Source organism: Dipodomys merriami, unplaced genomic scaffold (assembly GCF_024711535.1).
Source record: "Dipodomys merriami isolate MVZ:Mamm:240054 unplaced genomic scaffold, mDipMer1.0.p SCAF_26, whole genome shotgun sequence".
NCBI classification, from domain to species: domain Eukaryota; kingdom Metazoa; phylum Chordata; class Mammalia; order Rodentia; family Heteromyidae; genus Dipodomys; species Dipodomys merriami.
In genome coordinates this window covers 16,792,019-16,818,456 of record NW_027204048.1, presented here as the reverse complement: position 1 = coordinate 16,818,456, position 26,438 = coordinate 16,792,019, and the positions used below count along the sequence as shown (strand labels likewise).

At 41.4% G+C, this 26,438-nt stretch overlaps 1 protein-coding gene across 1 annotated transcript in view; it reads right to left on the bottom strand.

The window, feature by feature from the left end:
* The window catches only part of Rorb (RAR related orphan receptor B), a 195,662-nt gene that overhangs the window by 49,083 nt on the left and 120,141 nt on the right, over nt 1–26,438 (bottom strand). The window contains exons 2-4 of the mRNA XM_070035755.1: nt 13,468–13,553; nt 8,074–8,215; nt 31–423 (exon numbers count right to left, since the gene is read on the bottom strand). Of these exons, the coding sequence (XP_069891856.1) occupies nt 31–423; nt 8,074–8,215; nt 13,468–13,553 (621 nt within the window). The remainder of the gene's footprint in view (nt 1–30; nt 424–8,073; nt 8,216–13,467; nt 13,554–26,438) is intronic.

Sequence of the window (26,438 nt, the reverse complement as noted above, 5' to 3'; positions counted from 1 at the left end):
AAGGCCTCGGAGGAGAAAACTGGCACTTACCGATCTCTGTCATGGTGATCCCTGGAGCCAACTGCCCGTTGTTGAAAGAGCTGTAGGTAAACAAGTTGGGGACGGAGGTGAGGTCGTAGATGGGTTCTTGCTTGATCTGTTTGATGCCAGTTATGTCCAGTCCGGACTGGTCCGGGGAGGGCTGACCTGAGTCCACGTTGTAGTAGGCCTCGGACTTGGGCAGGTCGATGGCGTGCCCGTTGGCGTGGAAGGAGCCGCCCGTCTCGCCGCTCAGGTGGCTGAGGCTGCTGCTGTACACGCGGCTCAGGGCCTCGGCCTCGCCGCTCTGCTGCTGCCGCTGCTCCTGCAGCCGCTGCTGGTGCTTCTGCACCTCGGCGTACAGACTGTCCCGCTGCTTCTTGGACATCCTGCCGAACTTCACCGCTGCGTGGGGGAGGGAAGCAGAGAGCACCAAGGGTCAGGCGGCCATGCTCACCCCTGCCCGGGCGCTGAGCGGGGCCTGGGCTGGACCGCGTCCTTTCAACGCCCAGTCCATTGGGAGCACAGGTGTGTGCGGGGCAGCGCCTGGCCTGGTGTGTAATGCATGTGTGTGCATTCGTGTGCGTGTGTGTGCATTCGTGTGCGTGCGTGTGCATGTGCATATGCATGTGTGCGTGTGCGTATGCGTGTGTGCATGTGTGTGCATGTGTGTGCATTCGTGTGCGTGTGTGTGCATTCGTGTGCGTGTGTGTGCATGTGCATATGCGTGTGTGCGTGTGCGTGTGTGCATGTGTGTGCACATGTGTGTATGCGTGTGTGCGCATGTGCATATGTGTGTGCATGTGTGTGCATATGTGCGGGTGTGTGCGTGTGTGTGCACGTGCGTATGTGTGCATGTGTGTGCCCGTGTGCGTGTGTGCACGCGTGTGTGCATGTATGTGCGCACGTGTGCATGCGTGTGCGTGTGCGTGCGTGTGCTTTGCATCAACTGTCACAAACACCCCGCACAACGGATCTAAGAAAGAGAAAGGGTTGTCTTTCCCACACACATCCTAGTAATTGCAAACCAGGTCTCTGTGGGCTCGCCGTGAATCCAGGCTTCTGCACCGCGAGGAATGTGAACCCTGTTCGTTCACACTCCCCGAAGAGGAAGCTAAGGAGAGAAGGAAGGGGCTCGGGTCTTCTGATGCTGGGGGGAGGGGCTTGCTCCAGGTGACCTGAGAACCCCTAGCGCCCCTACCCCTAGCGCTTCCACCATCTCCCCCCATGGCTCCAAAGTCTTTACAATATAGGTCCCTGGGAGACAGCTAACATCCAAACTGTATCCTTAAGAGACAAGAAATTTAACTCTGTGTGTGTGTGTGTGTGTGTGTATAGTACTTCTATACACCTATTTGCTCATTCTTTTCCACTCGTGATAAAAGTACTCACACAACATCCTCACACAACTACAACCTACACTCAGCAAAACGATCAACTTGGATCTACGGTTACAACGTCTATTAACCCTTTCTGTTAAGTTTCTCCTGTACGTCTATGGTGACCAGGCTCTTGGGAACAGCCTTATTATTGTGGTTTTAGCACGGTTGTGGACATAATGTGCTAGGAAAGACGAAGAATGCAGGGTAGGTTTAAAACACAATTTTAAGTCAAGCACCGCATTGGCTTCCAGTGGCATGTCAGTCTGGAGCAAATGATAAGAATCCCTGGGAAACAGCAATTTTGTTCCGCGCCCAGCCAGCAAGCTGGCAGTTGCTGCCTTCCCTCTGTCTGCCAGCCTCAGGTTTGATTTTGCTCATCTCCTTGAGCATATTTTTTTTAAGTTTGATTGTGTTCATCTCTTTGCTCATCTCTTGCAGCAAAATCCTCAACTCTTTTGAGGAAAATTGAGGAAGAGTCTTGGCAAATAGTCAGTGTGGTAGAAAGAGGATGGCATTGTAACACACTGTTTCTTTAACTTGTGCAGCTCAAACTCCTGATCGGTTAGGAAATTGACATTTTCCCTGGCACATTGTCAACTCTCATTTTAGCACGTGGACATCGCGGGGGTCAGAACTACCCAGTGTGAAACATCCAACTCTCCACTCTCCTTACAGCTCCTGCTATCTGTGGGACCCTGGACCAATCAAAAGGAACCTCTTCTCTGAGGTTTTCTCTTCTTTGGTGACAGTGTTTGCATAGGCTACTGGGAGCTCACATTACCCAGAAAGATGGACGTAGAAAGCAGAAATAAAGCTAGCTCTTGGATTTAGTCACTAAGATTGTACTCATCTGAGAGTAACTTAGGGTCAAGTGTTGACCATTTTTAGCTCCAAATGTCCATGCTACTTACTCCCTATCAGACTCCTCCAAAATTTCATATTCTCTTTCCTTTGGGTAGAGAGCTACCAAATTCTATCCAGGCTGAGACAGTTTAGAATGGAGACCATATTTCCCAGCCTTCTTCACAAGAGTTGGGGCTAAATGACCAAGTTCTGATGAACAGGAAGCAAATGGAATGGTGGCATACATTTCCAGATGTGGGGACCTGTGTTTTCCCCCGTGTCTGCTTGGGCTGTGAATGTGATGGCTGGGGTTAGAGAAGTTCACACTCTTCCTATTTTCACCATAATGTTTCTTAAAAAAAAAAATCCCAGAGGCTGGGAAGGTGGCTCAGTGGTAGAGCGCTTGCCTTGCATGCATGAGGCCCTGGGTTTGATTCCTCAGCACCACATAAGCAAAAAGAAAAAAGCCGGAAGTGGCACTGTGGCTCAAGTGGTAGAGCGCTAGCCTTGAGCTGAAGAGCTGAGGGACAGTGCCCAGGCCCAGAGTTCAGGCCCCACGACCGGACCCCTCCAAAAAAAATCCCATTTGTTTCTGAGGCTGCCTAAGTAGGAAAACAAAGTGATTATTATCTAACAATTTTTTCTGAATGAAGACAAACAATCTGATTACTTCTCCTTTCTCATCTTACTTGCTGCTTTGATTGGATCTTGAATCATCTAGATCATTGTGTTTAACTTGGTTTGTAGAGACACTGCCTTCATTAGACTTTGTTTCGCAGAGACAAATTTGTCTACTAATTGTAATGATACTGCCAGTTTTCCTTGAGCAGAATTCTACAGTAACTTTCAGGGAAATCTATCTTTTTACCTTATCATCTTTCCAAATCATTAACTACATATTATTCTTTAGGGGAAAAGGTTTGTTTAATAGAGAAAAATTGAACAATAATATTGTTTCCAAGGAAATTTCCCTCCCTCTCTCCTCCTCTCCCTTCACCAAGAAAGTAACATTTTCCTTCCTTCCTTCCTTCCTTCCTTCCTTCCTTCCTTCCTTCCTTCCTTCCTTCCTTCTTTCCTTCCTTCCTCCCTCTCTTCCCTCCTTCCTTCCTTCCTTTGCATTTATGTAGGTTCAGAACAACTCTTTGATGCAGCTGTAGGAGTGAACAAGACCTATTTCTAAATTTTGATCAAGATGTATTTACATATTGAATTGAAACTCCTCCGTACAAATACATAAAGCTAATAACCAACAAACAAAAACAAACCAACCCTAAAACCATGTTTTTGTTTTGGCAATGGTAGGTCTACTCTCGAACGTATTTTTAGCAGTACAGGTTTACATTTGTTTGTCTAAAATTAGAGGACTTAAAATCTGAGAAGGAGAAATCGGTCCCACAGAGCAGTGGAAACACAATCCCTCTTACGCATTCTTTCGCTTTCATCCTTGCTTCAGTGTATGTAACGGCCGTGCACTCTGCCGCAGACTGATTACATTGGTGATCTCATGTCTGGCGCTGTGTCCTCCCGTGTCCTTCCCCCTGTCCATAGTTTGTGTTCTTTCATCCTGTGTGAGGATTGCTCGTCCCTTCACTTACAGTCACATGATTCGCTCTGGGTCAATGGAACATTGACAAGGGCTCGTGGGATTGGACACCTCCCCAAGGCAAGGGCATGCTGGAGCTAGCCGGCTGACTACCATGGGAGGCAGAGCCTTTTCTGCTCTGTCATTCAAGCAAGGCTATGTGTGAGCAAGCCACCAAGCTGCCCTGCAGCCCACATGTGAAGACCTTGCGCTGTTTCCCATAGTTCTCGTAATTAGCGCTAATGAGATACAAAAAATGCACTGGCAAGAGCTTTATCCTGCTAAAATCTGAAGCTTCAATAGATAAAAGCTATGCTTTTGTCCCCCATCAGATCAACTTATGAAGTCACTGAGCCACTGGAATATTTAGAAGGAAACGAAGTTCTACTGCATTTCAGGATTATGAGGCGGCATCCTGAATGAAGGAGTTGGTTGTCAATGACAGCAGCAGTATTCTAGAATGAATTTTCCATTCACATGGGAACCTTCGGATAAACCAGGGTTTCGGTTTTATACTCCTTACCCTGCAACAAAAATGATGGCATGTTTGGGGAGAAATTATAGTACGTGGTAAAAATATGCCTGCCCACATATCCTGACGTATAAATAATTCCTTGTCACTGCGAGTAGAATGGTTGTATTCTTCACTTACTTTGTCAAGGGCCACCTTTCCAAGTATTTGTGATTCTTAGCACTGCCAATTGATGAGAATTGCACATATTGTTAAGTGTTTGTCTTTCTCAAACTTGCGTTCTTCTGTTAATGACATTCACTCCAGTCTAAAGACAACCCCTTGGTAACCTGCTACCTCTTAAAGAAACCAGCATGATTCTGTATACATTACAAGTGCTTTATAAATATTCAACAATCATGCATTTGCTCATGCTATGCTCAGAACCCTCATTTCAATCCCATACAAGCAAAGAACAATTTGATGCATAAGTATTAGACGTCATCTCTTTGGAAGGTGGATTGTGGGATTCTAAATGGAGTGGAAGTTTTCAGAGGAGCGAAACAAGATAAATCCATAGTTCCATGAAAGAGTTCTACACTCTATTAAATGACCCGTGCATGGTGAAATGACAGATAGTCTCAGAGTCAGGCCCAGGGGACAGAGAGCAAGGGCACTTACCAAACTGAAGATGCTACTTTATCTCTGAGGGATTCCAGGAAGAAGCTAAGGGTGAGTCCATCTTACCTTGGCTTTGATACCATTGCTAAAATACTTTGAAAATGCTTTTTGATCGGTAGATGGGAAGGTAATTTTTTTAATAAGTGAAGAGAATCTCCATCTGTTATGTTTCTCTTTTGCTATTTATGTATCTTCAGTTTTTGTAATGGGGTTTAAACTCAGGACTTCACATTTGCTTGGCTTGCTTGCACATGGCTGGTGCTCTACCACTTGAGCCATACCTCCAGCCAGGCTTTTAGGTTGGTTAATTGGAGATAAAATCTCAAAGTCTTTTCTGCTTAAACTGGCCTTGAATTTTAATCCTCTAGGTCTCAGCCTCCTGAGTGGTGAGGATAGCCACCTGGCCCAGTTGTAATTCTATGAAATTCACCTTCAGAGCTTCCTAATCATGTAGTAGGCATGACTTATTAGCCGCACATACCACCTGTCAAGGCTCCTTGAAATTAGTATATTTATTTGGGATGTAGAACTTACACCATTACTAATTCCATAGATTAGTTATACTGTTTATAATTCATATTCTGACCAATTTCCTCTATGACATAATAAAAAGGCCTTTTCCCCACAGAATTGCTTTTTTAATAGACGTTTTCTTCTGAGCCCTCTTTCTCACATTTTCAACCACCTCCTCCTGTAGTCCTTTCCCATTATGAGTACTTTGAGGCTTCTGTGCTCAGGACACAGTTTGAAAAGTGTTCCTGCCAGCTTCAGCATCTCTGGACCTACAGTTGAAACAAATCATTATCCTTACTCCCTCTGCGCCTATTTGTTACTTTCACTTGACTAGAGGTGTATGTGCTGTAGTGACTTTCTTCCTCCTTGAGGATGGTTTATAGCTCTCTCCATTAGGTAATCCATATATATTATATTATATATAATACATATTATATATATATGATCATGTCATTTGGAACTCTGCTAGACTCAGTGGGCTGATGTTACTGAATTTCTAAATCTATCCTGGGCATGTGCCTCAATCTCTCTCCCTTTCTTCCTCCCTCCTTTCTTCCCTCCCTGTCTTCATCTTTTTCTCTATATCTCTACTTTTTTTGTCTCTCTCTTTTGTGCCAGTACTGGGGCTTGAACTCCTGGCCTTGTGCTCTTGCTCGGTTTCCTCACTCTTGGCTTATGTCTACGAAGTGATTCCTCTAGTTCCATTTTTTCCTCTAGCTCACTGAGGATAAGAGTTCTTGGATTTGTTCGTCTGGAGTGGCTCTGAACCTTCACCCTCTCATCTCAGCCTTCTGAGTAGCTAGGGTCACAGGTGTGAGCCACCAGTGCCTGGCTTATACCAGTTAACTCTTGCACATCATTTTGTTCAGCATCACAGATCCACATGGCCTGCCTTTCTAGAGAAGAGATGTTTCTTTTTTTGGGGGGGGTCTGATCGTGGGGCCTGAACTCTGGGCCTGGGCACTGTCCCTCAGCTCTTCAGCTCAAGGTTAGCGCTCTACCACTTGAGAGCGCCACTTCCGGCTTTTTTCTTTTTGCTTATGTGGTGCTAAGGAATCGAACCCAGGGCCTCATGCATGCAAGGCAAGCACGCTACCACTGAGCCACCTTCCCAGACCCGAGATGTTTCTTAATTGTAGGAAGAAGTAACAAAAATAAAGACACAAAATGGCTTATCTCTTTGCATGATTGTACATAAGGCTTTTCAGATACCTTCAATTAATATACTTCATAAAGATGAATATACCTCCTCCCAAAGATTTTCACTGATTCCAGAGAACTACTTAGCTTCCTTCTACTTTCTTTTCCATGTTGAAGAACATTCAACTTTAATGTTTAAACACTATAGTAGTGTGTAAACACTATAACTTTACTCCAAGAACACATCTAGGTAATGAGTGAGCTCCAAAGAAGCAGTGAAAATAATAGTTACTAGGAAAAGTTTGAAAACTTGATCTCTGTAGCTTTGGAAGTGACTTAAACCCTAAAGGTCTCAAGGACAGACTATTTCCTACTCACTGTTTTGAAGGGAGTCATGTTTGTTACAAGTGTACTTAAATGCAAAACAAATTTAGGTTGATTGGGCATAGAGCAAAAGGTTAAAAAAAGCCTTCTAATTCATTAGAAACAGATATCCAAAAACAAGGTATGCTGATTATTTTTTTTAATCTTGGAATTTTCTTTCTTTTAAAAAAATTGTATTATTTTGAAGTTCACCTTCGGTCGTGGGAATGTGATTGGGGGTAGAGAATGCTCTGATTGGTGAAAATCAGGGGCCTGGTTTGTATCTCTGACTCTGGGTTCATTCAGCAACTACTTAGTTGCCTGCTTATAATCAGCCCTTCCCGGTTCAGTGGAAACAAGACGGAAATGTCCCCAGACTCAGGGCCAGTCTATAATCTGCTATCGGAGAGCTGGTGCTGGAGGTGAGTTAGGAAAGAATGAACGTATGTGGGCGGCTAAGGATGGAAGAGAAGCCAGGGGACGTTATGTGTTCATCTTGAGTTTATTCAGCTTCTTTCATTCATGGGAGAAATTGGGTTGGGAATCCAGGCCACCCAATTTGGTTGGGCATAAAGGAGGAATGCAGACTTGCGTCACATGCTGAGGAGTACCACCTACACAAGCCTTCTAAGATGTGGACTCCTTTGTAAGCTTCAATATGACTCAGAATAGTCCAGGTCTTTGTGTGCGCATCTGGGACTAGCCAGCTGAACTTCTGAGCCTCCTATAGACGCACAATCTGTTTTAGTATGCATGAAGCAACCATGTACCAACCAGTCAGACCACTCCAGGTAAAGGACCCATTCCCCTGTCCCTTTCTGGGTTTAGCTCTGCAAGTCTCCCATCCCAAGGACACACGAAGAGACTCTCACTTTTAACCTGCCCCTTTTCTTTTTAGGTCTTAGACAACGCTCCCTTTCCCGTGTCCTTACTTTCCTTCTTAATTCACTGCACCAGCACGGTGTGCTTTTTCTTTTCTGCCCCCCTTCTTGGGATCCCAAATTCCCACATTTAAACTTCTTCCAGTGGCTGCAATAATCTCTCGTGAAGACGCATCCATGTGGAAATGCTAAAGTAAGGAGTGGAAGGCAGTGGCTCACCATCTCTCGACATTCCTAGAGCAAGACACTTCTGCAGTCGGCAGTGTTGGCAACGGTTTCTGTTGGTTCTGTCAATCAAACAGTTTCTCTGCCTTGGGCAGGAATAAGAGGCATTATTCTGTTGGCTCCTCCTAAAGAAACCCTACAGGGAACAAGAGAAGGAGAGAGAAAGGCTCATAAGAAGGGAAATGTGAACGTACACCCATGTTACATTTTCTGGAGTGAACATAACTGAGGGGAATTTTCACAGTTGTGTGAATATGTCACAGATATTCCTGTGTGGGAAATAAATACTATTGAAGAGGTATGATGGTGTTGCTCATTCATTCATTCATTCATGCATGCATGCATGCATTTATGCATTTGTATGAATATCTATTGCAAACATTATGGACTATGCTGATCTTGGCAGAGAAAACAAAGTTTCTGCTCCAGAGAGCAGTAGAAGGGGGTGAGGTGGGGAGGGGGGGTGGATAGAGGAGTGACAAAGAAATGTGCCACTGGGAAACTAAATATGATGAAACTTGACCAAGACAAGGACCAGGTGCTGAGGTTCCGAGGGTTTAATCATTGAAGGGAGAGTGCTTGATATGTGTTACTGCCTTCCTAGTCTTCCGTCCTTCCTTCCTTCCTTCCTTCCTTCCTTCCTTCCTTCCTTCCTTCCTTCCTTCCTTCCTTCCTTTCTTCCTTCCTTCCTTCCTTCCTTCCTTCCTTCCTCTCTCCCTTCCTTCCTTCCTCCCTTCTAACCTCCCTCCCTCCTAACCTTCCTCCCTCCTTCCCTCTCTCTCTCTCTCTCTCTTTCTTTCTTTCTTTCTTTCTTTCTTTCTTTCTTTCTCTCTCTCTCTCTTTCTTTCTTTCTTTTCTCTTTTTTTTGTCAGTCTTGGGGCTTGAACTCTGGGCCTGTGCACTGTCCCTGAGCTCTTCAGCTCAAGGTGAGCACTCTTCAACTTGAGTCACAGTGCCACTTGTAGTTCTCTGGTGGCTATTGGAGATAAGAGTCTTACAGACTTTCTTGCCCGGGCTGGCTTTGAACCATGATCCTCAGATCTCAGCCTGCTGAGTAGCTAGGATGACAGGTGTGAGCCACTGGCGCCCAGCCTTCCTAGTTTCTAGGATGCTTTTTCCTCCATTTGAAAAAAAAAGTCAGTGTGGTCAGCTATATCTAGAAGTTGCTTTTTAAACCAAAGGAGGTATCTTTAAATCAACCACATCTCTGAGTAATTAAAAAATGGAATGCGACCTTTTTAACAACAATAACAACAAATGTAAAACCAAAACAAACATTTTCTGCTTGGTCCTGGTACAAGATGAACTGTGATGGACCATATACCACTCTTAGATTGGAAACATTTAACTAAAGCTCACTTGAACCAAAATTCATTGGATTTACCATCTATTATTATTATTATTGTTGTTGTTGTTGTTGTTGTTGGGTAGCCATCCTGGGTATTGAAATCAGGGCCCAAGTGCTGTCCCTTTGTGCTCAAGGCTAGCACTCTACCATTTGAGCCACAGCCTTTTGGTGATAAATTGAAATGTCTCACGAGTTTCCTGTCCTAGCTGGCTTCAATAAATATTTTCTGATACTCAGTAAAAACAGTATTCCAACATAATGTGTTAAAATCGGATACAAATACGAAAGTAGCAATAGTTGGAAGAGCGACAGGATTGATGTACGGATTCTCCTTCGGTCTTGGACTCCAACGTGGCTGGACTTTGGCACTGGGAAGATGGCATTGCTGGACTGGAATGAGCCCTGGCAATGGCCCCATGGCCTGGGATCCCTCAGAGAGCGAACAGCCCCCGGGGCTTTGTCAAGCCCAACACCATTCAGCAGGAAGCAGTTTCAATTCCCTGTTCCATGTGTACTGGTCATTCATTTGGACCAGTGATGGCAGAATGGGAAACTGTTCAGTTTAACTGGACTCATGGAGCCCCTTAAAATAGAAACCTCGTAGAAGCCCCGGGGGTTGAAGTTAAACCATGAAAACTGTGAGAGTGAAGAGAATTTGAAAATTGTGTTTTAAGAAAGAACTTTTTTTGTTTCTTTGGTATGTTCTTCCCTCTATGATATAACCCCTTTGTCACTGTATTTGATGTCCTGCATCTTGTATATATAACTTTCAAATTTGGGGAGGGGAAGGGAAATAACAAAATGCTGAAACAAGGACACAGGCTGACCCATTGTAACAATGACAGTACAAGACAGTGTGCTGAAAACAAAATTTACAACTTTGAGCGGGGGGGGGTGAGGAGTTGGGGAGGTGGGGAGGAAGGGATGGTAGGGGAAAAACAAAGGAGGGGGTAACAATGCTCGATAGGAAATGGACTCATTAGCTTACTCATGTAACTATAACCATTCTGTACAGTATCTTTACAATAAAAATTTTAAAAAGAAAGAACTGGCTAGTTTTTAATCTTTGAATGCTATCATTCACTTGAGCACAAGATTTGGCAGAAAAAGAGTCAAGTGAAGTCACAACTACAAGCCCTAACTTAAGACCAATGTGATATTACTTCTGAGTCATTTCTTGCTTATCTTATCTGTTGCTCTATATTGCATGTAGTTTTTGGCATGAGCAAGATATTCTGTTTCACGTTTTATTGAATAAATAGGCATTGAAGATGTGTATGAACTGAATTGGCATTATTGAAAATGGGTTGCGTATGTTGACTCAAAAACTGTTATGAAAACGCAGAGGTTGATCTAGACTGTGCTGACATGAATAGCTAATACTGAAGGAGATTTCTTGAAGGAGATTTTTTTTTATTGGAGAAAATGTATCATATTTTAAAATGTACGATTTGTCTGTGAAATTAACAAGAGCTGTAGGAAATAGTTGTTTTGACTAAAACCTCAGAGTGGTCTACAGCATCACAGCAGAATTTCTAGTAGTGGTCCTTTCTTTTAAACTGAAAAGATCACACTTGTCTTCAGCTGTTAATATGTTCTGTTATTTTTGTCCAGCATTTAAATCTTGCAAATCACTATTTCAAATATTTTCTCCTTAACATAAAGATGGATGCATGTTTTGGAATAAGACATGTTTCAACTAGAGGTTATGTAAAGAAGCACCAAATAGTTCTGCTTTGGTATTATATCTTAAGATTGTTTCTAAAGCTAGAAGGTCGTGGCTTATGCCTGCAATCCTAGCAACTCAGGAGACTGAGATCTGAGGATCGTGGTTCGAAGCCAGCCTGGGTGGGAAAGTCCATGAGACTTTTATCTCCAATTAACTACCAGAAAACCGGATGTGATGCTGTGGCTCAAGGTGGTAGAACGCTAACCTTGAAAGCAAGAGTTCAGGGGCAATGCGCAGGCCCTGAGTTCAAGCCTCACTACCCAAACAAAACAAAACAACCCCCAAACAAACACTCCCTCCATTTCTAGTGCATATGATGTCAACTAGACTACCACTCTTGAAATTGCAGAGCCTGATCAAAGTTGTTCTGATTCCAAAGGGACAAGGGTCTATGAGGAAAACCATTTTTCTACACCTGCCTTTATTTATTTAATTAATGTTTAATTAACATTGAATGGATATTGTCATATTGATTTTAATTCTGCTTTTGCTTTGTTGTTTCTTCTTGATGAGTCAGAAACAACCGCAGGAAGGTGGATAACACACGGTTTTACTTCTTGTCTTTTTTTGTTTCCCTGGTATTTGGGTTTGAACTGACGGTGTTGTGTTCTTACTTGTCTTGGTTGCTCTACTGGCTCTACTCTACCACTTGAGTGACACTTCCAGCTCTGCTTTCTGCTGGTGGTTCTGGAGATAAAAGTCTCACAGACTTTTCTGCCAGGGTTGCCTCAAACATTGATCCTCCGGTTCTCAGCCTCTTAAATCTCTAGTGCACCATTGCTGTCTGGCAGTGTACAGTTCTTAATTACAGGTCTGTGGGAAAGGAAAGACTGCAAGGGGCATCCCATGACACCCTCATATGGACAATCACAAACTGTTTCTTGAGCAGGCTGGTGAGTGGATCTTTCTCTCCCTTCACCTTTAGTCTTATTCTTTCACTTTGCTTTTCTGTCCAGTTTCAATTTCAGGAGTCATACTTGGTTCTTAAGACTTTTATGAAGACATAGTTAAATACTACCTGACAGATACTGTATCTCATTTACTCTTGAAAGCATCTTAAGATCAACATTGGATTGTAAGGACTGAGAATGTAGCTTAACTGTAGAGTACTTGCTTAGTGTGCACAAGGTTGAATCACCTTCGTGATTCAATCACCAGCACTAGCTACCCCCCACCCCCAATTATCCTTGAATAGCTTCTGCCTAATTTTTACACAGTAAGTTTCAGGACAACTTGACTACAAAGTGACACCCCTTGTCTCATTAAAAACAAACAGACATACATACAAACAAACAAACAAGACGGGATCCTAGAACAACCACACTCAATCTCCTTCAGTTAACTGACCTTAAATTAAGGATTCACTTTTCTTACATTTGACCGAAAGTATAATCACGCCTGCCAATAACTTTGCCAAGCAAGTCACCAAGGTCCTCCCGGATGAGAGCTGCTATTCCTTGGTGAGCTGTTCTGATTTTCCCCTGAGATGTAGCCTCTCGCTCTTTCCCCTCTAAGCACAGTTTTTACAAACTGCCTGCTGAATTTCAGACGTGTCTTATTTGGGGCTAGGTCTATGACAAAGGGCTCTTCCCTGAGCTCCGTGTTTCCGATGGTCTTTGCTCAGACGCATGAGCTTGACATTGGGTTGATGGCATCTGCCTGTGAGGAACATTGAACCGAGTGTGAAAACCACTGTGGTTTCAGTCGGCTCTTTACTATCTCCATCAATGACATCAATCTCAGGACGTCATAGAGAAGTGAAGAGGCTGGGCATGATGACTTGGAATGGCGTTAAGGATGTTGTGATCTACTTTTAACATCCTGTGCTTCCTGGAGAACAAAAGCATGGCTATGTATATTTCAGCCATCACTGGGATGTCCTGTTCTTCAAGCAGATACACAAATATCTGCCCCGGAACTTATAACCTTGATTTTAACCTTTAGTTCTATTATGAGTGCATAGGATTTACTCAAGATGATACTGCAAAAAAAAACCCCACAAAAAAGAACAGCAAGCGTCAGGAGTTTATACCTGTGTAAATGTGAATAATTCAACCCTTTAAATAGACAGTCCCTCTTCAGAATCTGCCGACCAGCTCAGACAGACATTAAAACAACAACACCCCGCCCCCGCCCCATAAAACAAACCAACAAGCAGATACAAGGCAAAAGAAGGGGAAAAATCACCCCTCACCAGGCACAATTTCTGTGTGTCAGCAGCACAAGCACCCCACAGCAGCATCCTCCCGGGCACCCCCCGGGGGGCACTGTCACCCCAGCAAACACAGGACAGCGCAGGGCAAGTCCCTACCTTGCAACCTTCGCACGTGATAACGCCGTAGTGAATCCCGGAGGATTTATCGCCACAAATTTTGCATGGTATGACTTCAATTTGTGCTGAAAGGGGAAAACAGACATTCAGCATTTACGACGTTGTCTTCTTTTTCTTGCTTTTGCCCTCCCCGCTACGTTTGTGTTTGAGGATCCACCCATTGCTCTGTGTGTGTGTGTGTGTGTGTGTGTGTGTGTGTGTGTGTGTGTGTGTGTGTGTGTGTGTGTGTGTGTGTGTGTGTGCCAGTCCTGGAGCTTGAACTCTGGGCCTGGGCACTGACCCTGAGCATCTTTTGCTCACCAGGCTAATACCCTACTACTTGAGATACAAGCCTAGTTCCAGCTTTTTTAGTCTCATAGGACTTTCCTGCTCCAGCTGGGCTCAAACCGCCATCCTCAGATCTCAGCCTACTGAATAGCTAGGGTTATAAGTGACTTCACACATTGCTTACTTAATGGCTTTCCCATGCGTCTTCAACATGAGAAAACATTCATTCGCCATCATTATTCTCATACCAAAGAAATAACATGACTAGAAAGCAGAACGTTTTCTAAAGTTGTGTTTCCAGTTTTAATTTACTTGGCAGTACTGGGACTTGAACTCAGGGTCTTGTGATGGTTAGGCCGGCACTCTACCACTTGCGCCATACCCCTGCCCTGTTTGTTTCCTTTGTAAAATTGACCTTAAAATAACGTCATACACAAATTCCCCAAGATATGGACACAAGAGGTTTGTTTCTCTTTGGTGTTGTTAATGCACTATGTGATTTTTTTGTTTCTTTTGTATGGTCTTCCCTCTATGGTATATCCCCTGTTGTCACTGTATTTGATTTTGGTACCCTGAATCTTGTATATACATTTATCTAATTTGGGGAGGAGAAGGAGAATAACAAAATGCTGAAACAAAGACACAAGATGACCCATTGTAATGATACCCACAAGACACTATGTTGGAAATGAACTTTACAACTTGGGGGGGAGGATAGTAGGAGAAAAACAGAGGAGGGGGTAACAATGCTAGACAAGAAATGTAGGGGCTGGCAAGGTGGTTCAGTGGTAAAGTGCTTGCCTTGCATGCATGAGGCCCTGGGTTCTATTTCTCAGCGCCACATAAACAGAAAAAGCTGGAAGTGGTGCTGTGGCTAAAGTGGTAGAGTGCTAGGCTTGAGCTGAAGAGCTGAGGGACAGCGCCCAGGCCCAGAGTTCAGGCCCCATGACTGACAAAAAAAAAAAAAAGTACTCATTACTCATGTAACTGCAACCCCTCTGTACAGCATCTTTACAATAAAATGAAATTAAAAAAAAATTCTCAAAGACACAGCTCTAGATTTCTTTAAAATTTAAAAAGTTATTACAAATTAAATTTTAAAGAAGTTATTATAAATGTGATGTACAGAGGGGTTACAGTTACATAGGGGTAAATTTAGCTTTTTGATAATGTCTCCCCTTCCCGCACTCTTTCCCAGAAATTTAGATTTCTTATATTGCACTTGAAATATTAAATTACTAGGAGTCTGATGTGGCCTTAGCTCAGCAATATTTTAATTATGTAAATAAAGCTCACATGGCCTATCTCAACAATATTTAAATATGTCAATAAAACAATGCTAGGACATGGGTACCTGATGACTTTACACATGATGTGGCTGAATACTGAGAATGTCAATAATGAATCAGCCTGACATTTAGCGAGCATGCTCTGTCCACTAAGTTACTGACGGCTAAGGGGACAGAGAAAGATATGATCATAATTCTATTCATCCAATTACTAAAGAGAACTTAAATGGATAAATAAAAAAGAAAGCTATTACTTGATGATGAAGCCATTTCATTTTGAAAATTGTCTGGGATTTGGTTAAAATTGAAGGGAAAAACAAAGGACCTGAATGATAAAAAATGAACATGACTTGTAATCGTATAGCAACAGGGTGATAATGAAAATTTGGGTGGCATGAATGATGTCAGATTTTAGAGCTCCTGATATTAGGCCAAAGGAGTATTCTACCTCATCTCACAGCAGGGTAATGAAATGATGAATGTGGTAGCTTAAGCAGGTTATTTAGAAAATGTGGATGTTAGGGAATGAACGTCTGGACAAAGGGAGAGGAAGACATGTACAAAGATGATTCAAAAGCAGAAGGGAAAGGAAGGATGGAAACGGGTGAAGAATTGAACATGGCTTCCAGTTCTCTAGTGTGGGAAGTAGGATAAAGTAGTACATCTGTAAAGACTGGTGGGACATTGGTGGAAGTTGTAGGCATGAATGTCCATCTTGCATGTGTGCGATTTTCTTGGATGTCTTAATGGGCACCTATATGTACAACCCTATAGACAGATGAGGTTAAGTCAACATTATAGACAATATTTAAAATGCCATAATTTCAGTGTTTTTGGTAGTTAAAATGACATGTACTTAGACGTGCTATTTTCTCTCAATCTAAAGCATTTATGTAAAATTGACCTTTGTACATTAATCTTGCACTGGATATGCAAAACAAATATACAAAAATAATTATACACAAGGTATTATACTCTTTTTTCCTTATTATTTTACATTTTAAAAGATAATATTTAGCTTTTAGGATAAAATATTGAGTTTTCCAAAATGGAATACTTCACGGAAACTTCAAGCTATCATTGTAAGCAAAAACTTCAGGATGGGATGTGGGGGAGGGGAGTGAATATGAGCAGAAAAGGACTTTGTATAAATGCCTGAAAATATCACCATGAAGCCTAGTGCTGTTGTTGTCATTTTTGTACCAGTTTTGAGGCTTAAACTCAGGTCCAAAGCACTGTCCCTGAGCTTTTATGCTCAAGGTTAGTGCTCTATCACTTGAGCCACAGCTCCACTTCTGGTATTTTTTTTTTGTAATAGTAGTAGCTGGTTATTTGGAGATAAGTGTCTCATGAACTTTCCTGCCTGGTCTGACTTTGAACCACAATCCTCAGATCTCAGTCTCCTGAGCATTTAGGATTACAGACATAAACCACTGGTGTTGGGAAAGCCCAGTGTTTTGTATACTTAGCATACATTATTAATGAGAATTAATATTGGTGATACTTTTGAGCGTCCATGAGAAATGATAACCAGAAATCAGCTCCCTTTCCTGATAGTTTGCTTAGTAACCCATTCTCTGACTTGTACAAAACGAGAGTACACTTTTTGAATTACTATACTGTTCTAAGATCAGCAGCAGAGCAGCTAACAATAAAAAGGATCAGAAGACATCATCAACTAAAATACTTATATGTCTACTTGCTTCAGAGCTGCTTAGCTTTCAGATTTCATGAATTTCAAGGTTTTGGGATGGAGAAAGAGTGATATTTGATGTCATCCTGCCCTGGTACCTTGGATTCTGTTTGTTAATCTATTAATGATGAGAGCTATTGCCAAGATAAAAATGTCTGAACATACTTTTTGTGGATTTTAAGTAAAACTTTGTCAACAAGCTTCATAGATCTGTGAGGATCAAATAGATATTTTATGTCAACCTGCCTTAGAAACAGTAGAGATATAAAATCTTTTTCTACCTTCATCATCACCGTTAACCAGTTTTTCTAATGTTGTTGGATAAGAAATATGACAAGCCAGATTAGTATTCCTTTGTTAAAGATCTTGTCATTTGAAAATAACCTAACAAATTACATCATGAGCTTGTATATTATGGATCTTTTAAAAGCAGTTACCTTTCAGGGAGTAGATTGTTTATGATTATTATGAAACGCTCTCGAATTTTTCAAGTATCATTGTATAGGTTTTGGCTTATATACTATCGAGTCAGAATCTCTCAGCATAAATTACTCCCCAGGGAGTAGCTTGCACAGGGGAAGAGTCTGCCTCAATAAGTTCTTAATTATAAAATGATCTAACTTTAAAGGAAATGAAAATAGAGGTAATTTGCCCCCTGGGGTATGAGAAGATATTTTTGAAAGGCACAAAGGTTATCTTACACAACTTCAGAAATATAAATGAGATAAGAGGCATTCCACAGAGCCTCTGCACATTTATACATATTTATAGTCCTGGTTCCACATGTAATCCTGAAGAGCTATAAAAAAAACTTTAACAGCATTTTAAAAAAGAAAGAAGTCACCTCCAAGAGAATATGTATATTGTTGTGTGTGAGAAGAGGTTATCAGCCTGCGAACCTTAAGACCAGTTTTACTTAAGGTAGACTGAATCACTTGAGATTTATTAGAGGTGAAGATAAGCTGAAGTAATTGAAAGTAGTTGTCACTTGCCTTTTCTGTCCGTAAAAACTGCTTCTGAGCTACAACTTCGGAGCTCACACTGTGGATTTTTAAAGAACACATCTTTAAGGCAGAGTTTTTTAGACCCTAATTTGGACACCATCAGAACACATTATAGCTCTAGTGTATGCTCTAGTTTTCTAAATGTCTTCCTACTGGACGTGGCCTGTAGAACTTCTGGCTTATCATCATAAAAACCTATACCACATAGAAATTTATACCACAGATCCTGGGAGTTTTTAAATCCATTTTTGGTAACAATTGTAAATAATTATTTACATCAATTGTAAATATGCTACCGCAATAAGCATTGTAGAATTATCTTACAGTGAATGCAGACTTGGTAACATCCTCTTAAGATGTTTCCACCTGAACATCTTAGAGGAGGAGTTAGTGGTAGGAGCCTCTCCAGCCATGACGATGATGGTAACAGAAGGACACTGAGAAGGGAGTTGGTCTTGCTCTTTTTGCTTGCCTTCTGGAAGGTATCAATGTACCATTCCTCAAGAGACAAAGTTAGAGGAGCCTTGAGACATGGCTTGAGATTTGCTCATTTTCCTTTGTTTAGTTGTCATATCTTCTTCTTGTTTATATATTTTCTATTGGTGATCTTTTTTTCTTCATGTGATGTACAGAAGGGTTACAGTTATATAATCAGCTAAAGAGAACATTTCTTTTTGGACAATGTCATCTCATTCTCCACTCTGTCCCAGATTTTTCCTCCTGTCCCCACCCACAAGTTGTATAGTTCATTTTCAATATAGTGTTTAGTGAGTGGTATTGCTACATTTGTTCACCCTTTGTGTTACCATTTCTGTGCCTTCTCTTATACTCCCAATGACAGATAAATGAATCAACAAGACAAAAAGAAAAGAAAACAAAAAGCAAATGGAAAATCAACTTTCGTTTCCAATACCTGGAGTTCATTTCAATAAATTTGTAGATTTTAGTGAAAATTGTACCCATTAATTCTTGTATTTATAAGAGCAATGATTTATGTATTGCCATCTCCTTAAAACAATATTCTCATCATGTCATTATTATACAGATTTATAATAGTAGGGCGTTGTAGCTTATAATAAAATAACTTACGAAGATGGGAAGGGAAGGGAGGGACATGCGTCAATAAAACTTTTCCAATGGAAGGAAATTCTTAGGAGTGCAACGAATTCTCAATCCTGTGATTTTGCAGGCAGGTACTATCTATCAGTTATCAGTGTGTTGAATTTGTCCTCCTGGCTCAGAGCCACCATCCAACTTCGCTTGAAATCATCAGGCTTTAGTATCATATGTATACGTTCAGTGTCAAATCTTGACTGTTTACAGACATGCTAAGGTCAGATAAACTAATTCAGGCCAATGAAGTAGCCAGAAGTAGCATTTTGGTGCATCAAAATGCCTTATGTCCTAAAGGAATGGTAGAAATGGTAGTAACATGGAAACTTAGAAGTAGTTTTCCGACTGGAGGAATGTTTGACTGTATGTATGTACTCCTGCATCTGTCCATTCTTTTTGTTGTACTTTTTTATTTTAAAAATGCTGCATAGAAATGGGGGGGGAGGGGGGAGGCGGGGAAGGGAAGTGAAGGGTAAACAAAGGAGGAGGCTGCAATGCTTGGTAAGAAATGTATGCATTATCCTGCCCATGTAATTGTAGCCCCTCTGTACAGTATGTTCTCAAATAAAATAAAATACAATTAAAAAAATGCTGCATAGAAAGGTTACAGTTAGATGAGCAAGGTCATGGGTACATTTCCTATTGAGCATTGTTGCCTTCTTTGTTTTTCCCCTACCATCCCTTCCCTCCCACCTCCACAACTACCCCCCCCCGCTGAAATTGCAAAGTTCGTTTTCAACATAGTGTCTTGTACATTTCACTGTTACAATGGGTTAACCTGTATCCCTATGTAAGCATTTTGTTTTTTCCCTTTCCCTCCCCAAATTAGAGACGCAGGGCCCCGACATCAATACAGTGAAGACAGAGGTTATACTGTAGGGGAGGAACAGACAAAGAAACAAAAAAAATCACATGGTACATTATAAATACATTAGAAACAATAGCAAGAAAGAAAAAAAATATTTGTGTCCCTATTTTGGGTCCATTTCGCTTAACATCATCTTATATGGTCATATGCACATAGCTTTTGGCCTTTTCTGCTTGTCTTACAACCAAATGCAAACATAACGGGGATTCAAATAAGGAAAGATGAAGTAAAACTCTCCCTCTTTGCAGATGACATGATCTTGTATTTAAAGAATCCTACGGACTCCACTCCCAAATTACTCGAGCTGATTTGAAACTTTGGCAAAGTAGCAGGGTATAAAATTAACCCTCAAAAATCAATGGCTTTTCTGTATGTTAACAATGAGAAGAACACAGCTGAAATCAGGAAAGCAACTCCTTCTGTAATAGCCCCACAAAAAATAAAATACCTAGGAGTTAACTTAATGAAAGGAATGAAGTACCTCTGCGATGAAAACTTTAAAAACCTGAAAAATGAAATCAAAGCAGAACTTAGAAAGTGGCAAAACCTCCCATGCTCCTGGATTGGAAAGATCAACATCGTGAAAATGGCAATACTTCCTGAGGCTATCTACAAATTCAATGCGTTACCTATCAATATTCCAACCTCACTCTTCAAGGAAATAGAAGAAGCTATCCAAAAATTCATATGGAACAATAAAAGACCCTGAATAGCAAAAACAATACTTAACAGAAAAAATAGTGCTGGAGGAAGATCAATACCAAATTTCAAACTCTACTACAAAGCCATAGTAATCAAAACAGCTTGGTACTGGCACAAGAACAGACCTCAGGACCAATGGAATAGAACTGAAAACCCAGAAATGAACCCACATAACCTATAGCCATCTAATCTTCGATAAGGGAACTAAAAAAATGAAATAGAAGAAAGACAGCCTCTTCAGTAAATGGTGCTGGCAAATTTGATTAACTACTTGTAAAAAACTAAAGCTAGATCTTTATATATCACCCTGCACCAAATGGATAAAAGACCTCGAAGTCAAAGCAGACACTCTGAAAACATTACAGGATGGAATAGGAAAAACCGTAGGTCTCCTTGTTACAGGCCAAAATGTTCTTAATAGAGACCCAGAAACACAACAAATCAAAGAAAGGTTGGACAAATGGGATTGCATGAAGCTGCAGAGCTTCTGCATGGCAAAGGACATAGCTACCAAGATCAATAGAAAGCCTGCGGATTGGGAGAAGATCTTCACTAACCATACAACGGACAAAGATCTCATATCTAAAATGTACCTGGAACTCAAAAAATTAAATCCCCAACAACAAATCCTCACAGAAACAACTGCCCAATAAATAAGTGGGCTAAAGACTTAAAGAGAAACTTCTCTAATGAGGAAATAAGAATGGCCAATAGACATATGAAGAAATGCTCAACCTCCCTAGCCATAAAAGAAATGCAAATCAAAACAACATTGAGATACCATCTCACCCCAGTTGGAATGGCTATAATCAAGAACTCTAATAACAACAGATGCTGGAGGGGATGTGGACAGAAGGGAATCCTACTGCATTGTTGGTGGGAGTGTAAACTTGTTCAACCACTTTGGAAAGTAGTATGGAGGTTCCTCAAAGACTCCACATAGAGCTCCCCTATGACCCAGCAATCCCACTTTTGGGCATTTACCCAAATGATCACAAACAAGGCCATACTAATGCTATCTGTCTTTTCTGTTTGGAGGAGTGTTTGAATATACGTGCTCTTGCATCTGTCTATTCCCACCAATTCAACTCCTCTGATGTCACTTGGCCATTTTTACATTCTGGGTACCTTTTAAACTGGGGCAGAGATGAGGTTATCCTTCCTTTTTGTTTGCAATGGTGTCCTAAAGGAGGCTTTTTTATAACCTCTTAAAGCAGTGGTCCTAAGGAGATTTGACACACTTGCTTTTATGAAGGAGGCTTTGAGAATTACCAATTTTCAGCCACGTGTGGTGAGGTAGCTCATGTCTGTGAATCTTAGCTCTTTAGGAGGCTGCGATCAGGAGGATTGTGTTTTGAGGTTAGTTCTAACCAAAACTCATTAAATTCTATCTCAAAACCTCATCCTCACCCCCTCCCCCAAAAATCCGGGCATAGTGTTTTGTACCTGTCATCCCAGGAACTGTAAGAAGTGTTAATTGAGAATCAGAGTTCAGGTGAGTCTGAACACAAAAGCAAGACCCTATCTCAAATATAACCAGAGTAAAAAGTATGAGGAGTGTGGCTCAAGAGGTAGCGCATCAGTCTAGGAAGCAGGACATTCTGTGTTAAAAAGCTTCAGGAATAACTAAAGAAACACAGATTTTTTTTTCATATTTGGAATGAAAAAAAATCAGAAAAAAGCAGCAGAATCTTGAGACTGCAACTGCAAACATATTTTGGAAAGTCTTCTCTGGTAACTCTGATAGGATGTATTAAATCTTCCTTTGGGAAGTAAATGAAGTGGGCTATTAGCTACGAATGATCTCTACCAGGTAAACGCCCTTCAGAGGCAAACAAATATATAAACAGAAAAAACCCTAAAAATTTAGGGGTTACTTCAGACAGGAAAGCAGTAGGGAGGGCTGGGAAGGTGGCTCAGTGGTAGAGCGCTTGCCTTGCATGCCTGAGGCCCTGGGTTCGATTCCTCAGCACCACATAAGCAAAAAGAAAAAAGCCGGTAGTGGCACTGTGGCTCAAGTGGTAGAGTGCTAGCCTTGAGCTGAAGAGCTGAGGGACAGTTCCCAGGCCCAGAGTTAAGGCCCCACAACTGGACCCCCCCTCCAAAAAAAAGAAAGCAGTAAGGAGTGGTTAGTGGAGCAGAAGTCCGCTTTCTGGCTTTTGGATTGGGACTGTTTTTTTTTTTTTTGTAGCATCATACATTTTATGTTTTATGTTTTTGTTTTTGCTTTGCCTGCAGAGATGTAAGAAGTGCATACCAGATTTACAAGTTCCAGCGGGTATTCTGTTCCTGGACACCCTTTGGGTTACATTCCTGGACACTGGGTTTGTTAGCTTCTGTTTCCTATAATTTTATAGCTATGCTAGAACTGGACGGAGCAATTATATTTTTTGATGTCTTAGTGAAGCACAATTTACACATGTGAAAGTTTCCAATAAAGATAACTATTTTGGTTAAAAAATGCTTTTGTGCAGATGGTCTCAGTAACCAAAGTTGTGTCTCATCTCTCCAAATTGTGTCTCCTCTACCATCTGTGAGAATCCAAGTTAAAAGTCTCTGTTTGCACTCCAACCTTCCCTCACTGGCAGGATGAAAAGCAACTACCTCTTCACATGTGAATTTTCAGGTCACAGAAGTGCAAAGGACTGTGATAGCACAGGTGTTTTTGACACTCCGTCCTCTTCAGTTCTGTTTCATCAGAAGCGGTGAACCCAAGAGGATAAATGGTAAAGATTTCAGCTTCCGTCCTTATGATGTTCTAGATAGTTCTAGAAAGATCCAGACAATTCTAAGAGACTGCTGACATCAAATCAGGAATGTGTCTGCGTAGACCTCATTAGTTCAGAGTGGTCCTACATATCCAATTTGGTGGATGCTGTTCAGAGGACTCTGATAACACTCACTGTAGATCTTTGTTTTGTTATCAATCGATGTATATGGATTATATTTGTTTTATTTTAATATTCATTGTCAATGTCTTATTGTAACTACTTTATTTATTTTCGCTGGTCCTGGTATTTAAACTCTGGGCCTGGGTGCTGTCCTTGATCTTTTGTGCTCCAGGCTAGCATTCTAACATTTGAGCCACAACTCTACTTCTAGCTTTTTGTAGTTAATTGGAGATAAGGGTCTCATAGACTTCCCTGCCTGGGCTGGTTTTGAACCATGATCCTTAGGTCTCAGAATCCTGAGAAGCTATGATTATAGGTATGAGCCACCGGTGCCAGACTGTGCCTAATTTACAAGTTAAATTCTATCATCAGCACACCTAGGAAAAAACATAATGCTTTTAAGGCTTCGTATCCATTATTTCATGTGTTTACTGAGAGTGTTGGAATGTATGCTCTCAGATAAAGGCAGGAGTTACCGTACTGCTAAGAAGTCAAATGGTGTCTTTGATGGGCAGGTTAAATCACTTGTTGTAGTGGTTTTAAACTCATAATTTTTTTTGTTTAATTCTCATTAAACACAGGTGGTACTGAGATGATTCAGGCTGAGAGAAGTTAGTGTCTTCCTTCGCCTCAAACAGTCTTTTTTATAGATGGAGGCCTCTTCCCTGACCTGGATATAGGTTAAAAAGGGAGACTCACAATACTCACTTAAGGCCAACTGAAGCCAAATTTGCTTTTTAACAAGCTCCCCAGAGCAGCCTTACAATTTGAGAAGCGCTGTCCTATGATGCCCAGGTCACCACGGTCACAGCTACTCTGAAAATGGATGAGATTTTGAATTGTCCTGTCATAAAGATAAAACCCCATAGAATTCTAGGAAAATAGTATTTATCGTTGCCTTTTAGACATTTTGTTTTGTTCATAAAGACAGTAGGACAATTGGGTATATATATATATATATATATATATATATATATACATATACATATACATATACATATGTGTGTGTGTGTGTGTGTGTGTGTGTGTGTGTGTGTGTGTGTGTGTGTGTATCCCCAAACTCTGGTCCCTGATTGAATAGTAGAAAAAAGAAACTGGCATATTCCACAAACATCATGCATTGTTATACTTAAGATTCAAAATATCAGTTTTTTTCAAGTTTCATGCTTGTTGAGGACTCTGTATTACCTCCATATTCTAATGATGCTTAACAGTGGTTTGTCCTTGTAGGCTCAGTGTAGAGTGAGCCACAAGCTCATCCCGTTACCAGTAGTATGTTCAGTATGTGTTTAAAGATACAGTCTTGAGAAGACTTTTTAAAATGTAGTTTCCTTTACCTTTCTCCTTTCATCTCTCCTTTTTTTCCCTTTCCCCCCTTTCTCCCCTCCCTGTTCCCTTCCCTTTTCACCTTCCTTCCCTCTTTCTTTTCTTCTCCCTCCCTCCCTCCATCTCTCCCTTGTTCCTTCCTTCCTTCCTTCCTTCCTTCCTTCCTTCCTTCTTCCTTCCTTCCTTCCTTCCTTCCTTCCTTCCTTCCTTTCTTCCTTCATCTTTTTTTCCTTCTTTGTCGGTTGTGGGGCTTGAACTCTGGGCCTGGGCGCTGTCCTTCAGCTCTTCAGCTCAACGCTAGCTCTCTACCACTTAAGCCATAGCACCACTTCTGGTTTTCTGGTGTTTTGTTTTATAATTGGAGATGAGTCTCACAGACTTTCCTGCCCCGGCTGGCTTTGAACCACAATCCTCAGATCTCAGTCTCCTCAGTAGTGAGGATTACAGCGAGGAGCCCCTGACACCTGGTCCTTCCTCCATTTTGAAACACTCTCCACATGTGATGCAGGCTGGTTTCAAATTCAATATAAAGTTCAGAGTGGCTTTGTACATACGATCCTCCTACCTCCACCTCCTGAGTGCTGGGTCTATGTTTCAAACCCAGATGATAAAAAAATAACCCTTTTCTCTTTAAGGACGTGAATGTACGAAGTTGACTTCTTTCGGTGGATGTAGGGGGTGAGCAGCCTTTTTTCTCTCCAGCTGTCTATGGTAATTCTGGAAATGTAGTGTTGGGGCAGCTGCCCCATCTCACTGAAGCAGGTAAGCTAAAGGGTGCACTTGTCACGATGGATATCCATCTCATTCTCATTCTTCCCACAATTTCTTAAAGCTTTCCAGACTTGCTGACCTAAAGTATAGTCCATCACTGGCAGCAGGGGTGTTTTCTGGGCTGTGTAACAATGCAAGTGTTGGCAGATCACGCCGGTAATCCTGGCTATCCAGGAAGCTGTGATCTGAGGATTGTGATTCAAAGTCAGCCAGGGTAGGAAGTCCATGAGACTCATCTCCAAGTAACCATTAAAACACCAGACGTGGAGTTGTGGTTCAAGTAGTAGAGCTACAGCTTTGAGTGAGAACATGAGGCCCTGAGTTCAAGTCCCAGTACTGCACAAGAATGTCATAAAAAAGATAGAATATGGACAACTTAGGTCTTGCCCTGAACCTATATAATCAAAACTTGCAATGCAATAATGACTCTAGAACTCAAAAACCCAGCAAAATTCTTTATAATAGAGAAAGGTAAGCTATTATTCAATTTACTGCTCAGTAAAGTTACATCTAAGCCTGATTCAAGCACAAATTTTCTATGTCAAGAACTTGCTTTTGAAGAAGTACTCTACTTGAGAACTGATTTTTCTAGTTATAAGATGACTAGAGAAATTGTTTTTTTCCCCCCAGTGGATAAGACTTGTCTCTTCTTAGCTCCTCCCCGCCCACAACCTTTATTTCTTCTAGTTTATATGTAGTTGAAACCGTCAACAGGAATCTCAACTTTATTCAGCACCACCATCAGTGAATGGGAGAGATAAAGGAATAAAAATCAAGTTTCTCGGATTGTTCAGAGGGACTAGTCAGAATTTATTTCCTAGAGAATAATTCAAAAAGGGCAAAACATCTCCTTTCAGAGAGAAAAAAAAGCATATGAAAGAAGTTATTTTTTAAAAAACAAATTCATAAGCAGAAAACCTTCTTAAGAGATTTGGGTGTGGGTAAAGAGCAAGAAGTATTTTCACCAAGAAAAGAAATTCTTTTCAAGGTATATTAGTAAGTGAAGGCTCAGAGGAGATGGGATAT